A 1,737-nucleotide genomic window follows, 5' to 3' on the forward strand; every position below is an offset into this window, starting at 1 on the left:
AGAGCATGACAAACTTGCCGCCCTGGTCCGGCGCGTCAAAGTTGTACCACTTGCGAAGTTCCGCAGTCATGTTGACGCCGGTCGGCACCTTCTTGGGGCATGGAATCTTGCGCGCATCGCAGTACGGATCCGGGAATGACGAGAACGTCATGATGCAGAGACAGACAGTCGCGATCGTCCAACCGAGTAGCATCCACGGCTTACGGCGATAGCCCATGATGGGCACGCAGTCCGAGAGCATGCCGAAGAAGACCTTGAACGACCAGCCAAGGACGACGAGCACACCGTAGGCCGACACTTGGTAGCCTTCCATCTTTAAGTAGTTTTGGAAGACCGAGTACTGCATGCCGGGCAGCATGCCGTAGAGAATGCCGATGGCAAAGTACTGCGAGAAGAGTGCGAGGGCCTCACGGGAGACGAGCGAAAGCGCACCACCGGCGACGAGTGCGCCGTCATCGAGCTCACCGGGCGTCTTGGCGTCGGCGTAGTCGCCATCGACATCCTTGTCCTTGGTCGCCGACTGGATGTAGGAGACGCGCTCCTGGAGGTCCATTTGACCGAGCTCTTTTTGAGTCGTAGCCATCTTGTTGGTCTTGGAGGCAAAACAAAAAGTGAGAAGGCGAACCGAGCGCGAAATCAACTTCAATGAGGCGGCGTAGTAGGGTGACTTTGCGCAGAAAGGACCTATATCTTCGTAATCACCACCTTTCCCGCGTAGTACAACGTCAGCCGCTCGTTTTGTGAAGCCAAACGCGACAGCTGTTGATCCGCTTCTAGGTTGACTTGACGACCTGCCACGCTGGTGGAAACTGAATTAAGAGCATCGACAATCTGACATTCTTGCATCGTTGCGTAGTGGTTACAATCGCTCGAAGTATCACGAGAGATATGAGTCAAGCTATGGTCTGTGGCGCAGCTTCCGCAGCAAGTACGAGTGCATGGAAGTGGGGGAGGTGCCCTTTTCTGAGTTGACCAAACGACATCTGGTGCAACCGGTGTGCGGAAACTAGCGCAACCATTGGTGTTTTTCTATCACATTGTGGTAACGAATCGAATGGTTGTGTTAGATTTCAGATCCGTCAACATCTGCGTGCAAGGGAGAAGGTAATGGGAGTCAGAACGGAGGTCCTCGAGCTCCTCCGCGAACAACACTTCGACCAAAGGGACCTTTTCGCACTTGACATTGGGCGTCTTGGAAGTTTGCTCGCTGTCATTTCTCCAGCCGACCAGGTGAAACGGGTCACCGCACGCGAGAGACTGTGGTATCGCATGATTCGTCGAGCGTACCGTAAACCAAAGAAGCTCTGGTGCCAAAGCACCTCGTTCAAGTGAAGAGCCGTGCCATGTTGGTACTACGGTCGCAAGGTCACTTGTTGAAGTGACGAATCAGAAGGTCAAAAAGCAGAAAATACCGCGCATGCCAAGTGGGCTTGGCGAATGTGCATAGTGAGCGCAAATGTATTTTTCAACGCCAGCAGGCTCATACAAAAACCAAGTTCTTTTCTTCTTGGGCCGGGTCCGGACCGTGGTTTTCAGGTGTATGCGAGGACCGAGCGCCCACCGCGGTCATTTTACGGCGTTCAAACGGCGAGTACCCCTTAAGTGGTGGGACTATAACACACGTGTGCCTGTTAAATCGAAGAAAGAGAAGAGAAGAAGGAGGAAGTTCGATATGACGTGGCGATCTTGTGCAAGCGGTATAATACTATGCAAGCGGTGTTGTGCGCGCGGCAATTG

The 1,737-nt window shown here is 53.5% G+C and overlaps 1 protein-coding gene across 1 annotated transcript in view; it reads right to left on the bottom strand.

Moving 5' to 3' along the window:
* Positions 1-583, bottom strand: part of SPRG_21755 (hypothetical protein) — a gene marked incomplete at both ends in the record, with an annotated part of 3,119 nt that extends 2,536 nt beyond the window's left edge. The window contains one exon of the mRNA XM_012356160.1: positions 15-583. Coding sequence (XP_012211550.1) covers positions 15-583 — 569 coding nt within the window. The remainder of the gene's footprint in view (positions 1-14) is intronic.
* Between the last annotated feature and the right edge of the window lie 1,154 nt (positions 584-1,737).

The sequence above is a fragment of the Saprolegnia parasitica genome (genome assembly GCF_000151545.1).
Source record: "Saprolegnia parasitica CBS 223.65 unplaced genomic scaffold supercont2.389, whole genome shotgun sequence".
NCBI lineage: Eukaryota > Oomycota > Saprolegniomycetes > Saprolegniales > Saprolegniaceae > Saprolegnia > Saprolegnia parasitica.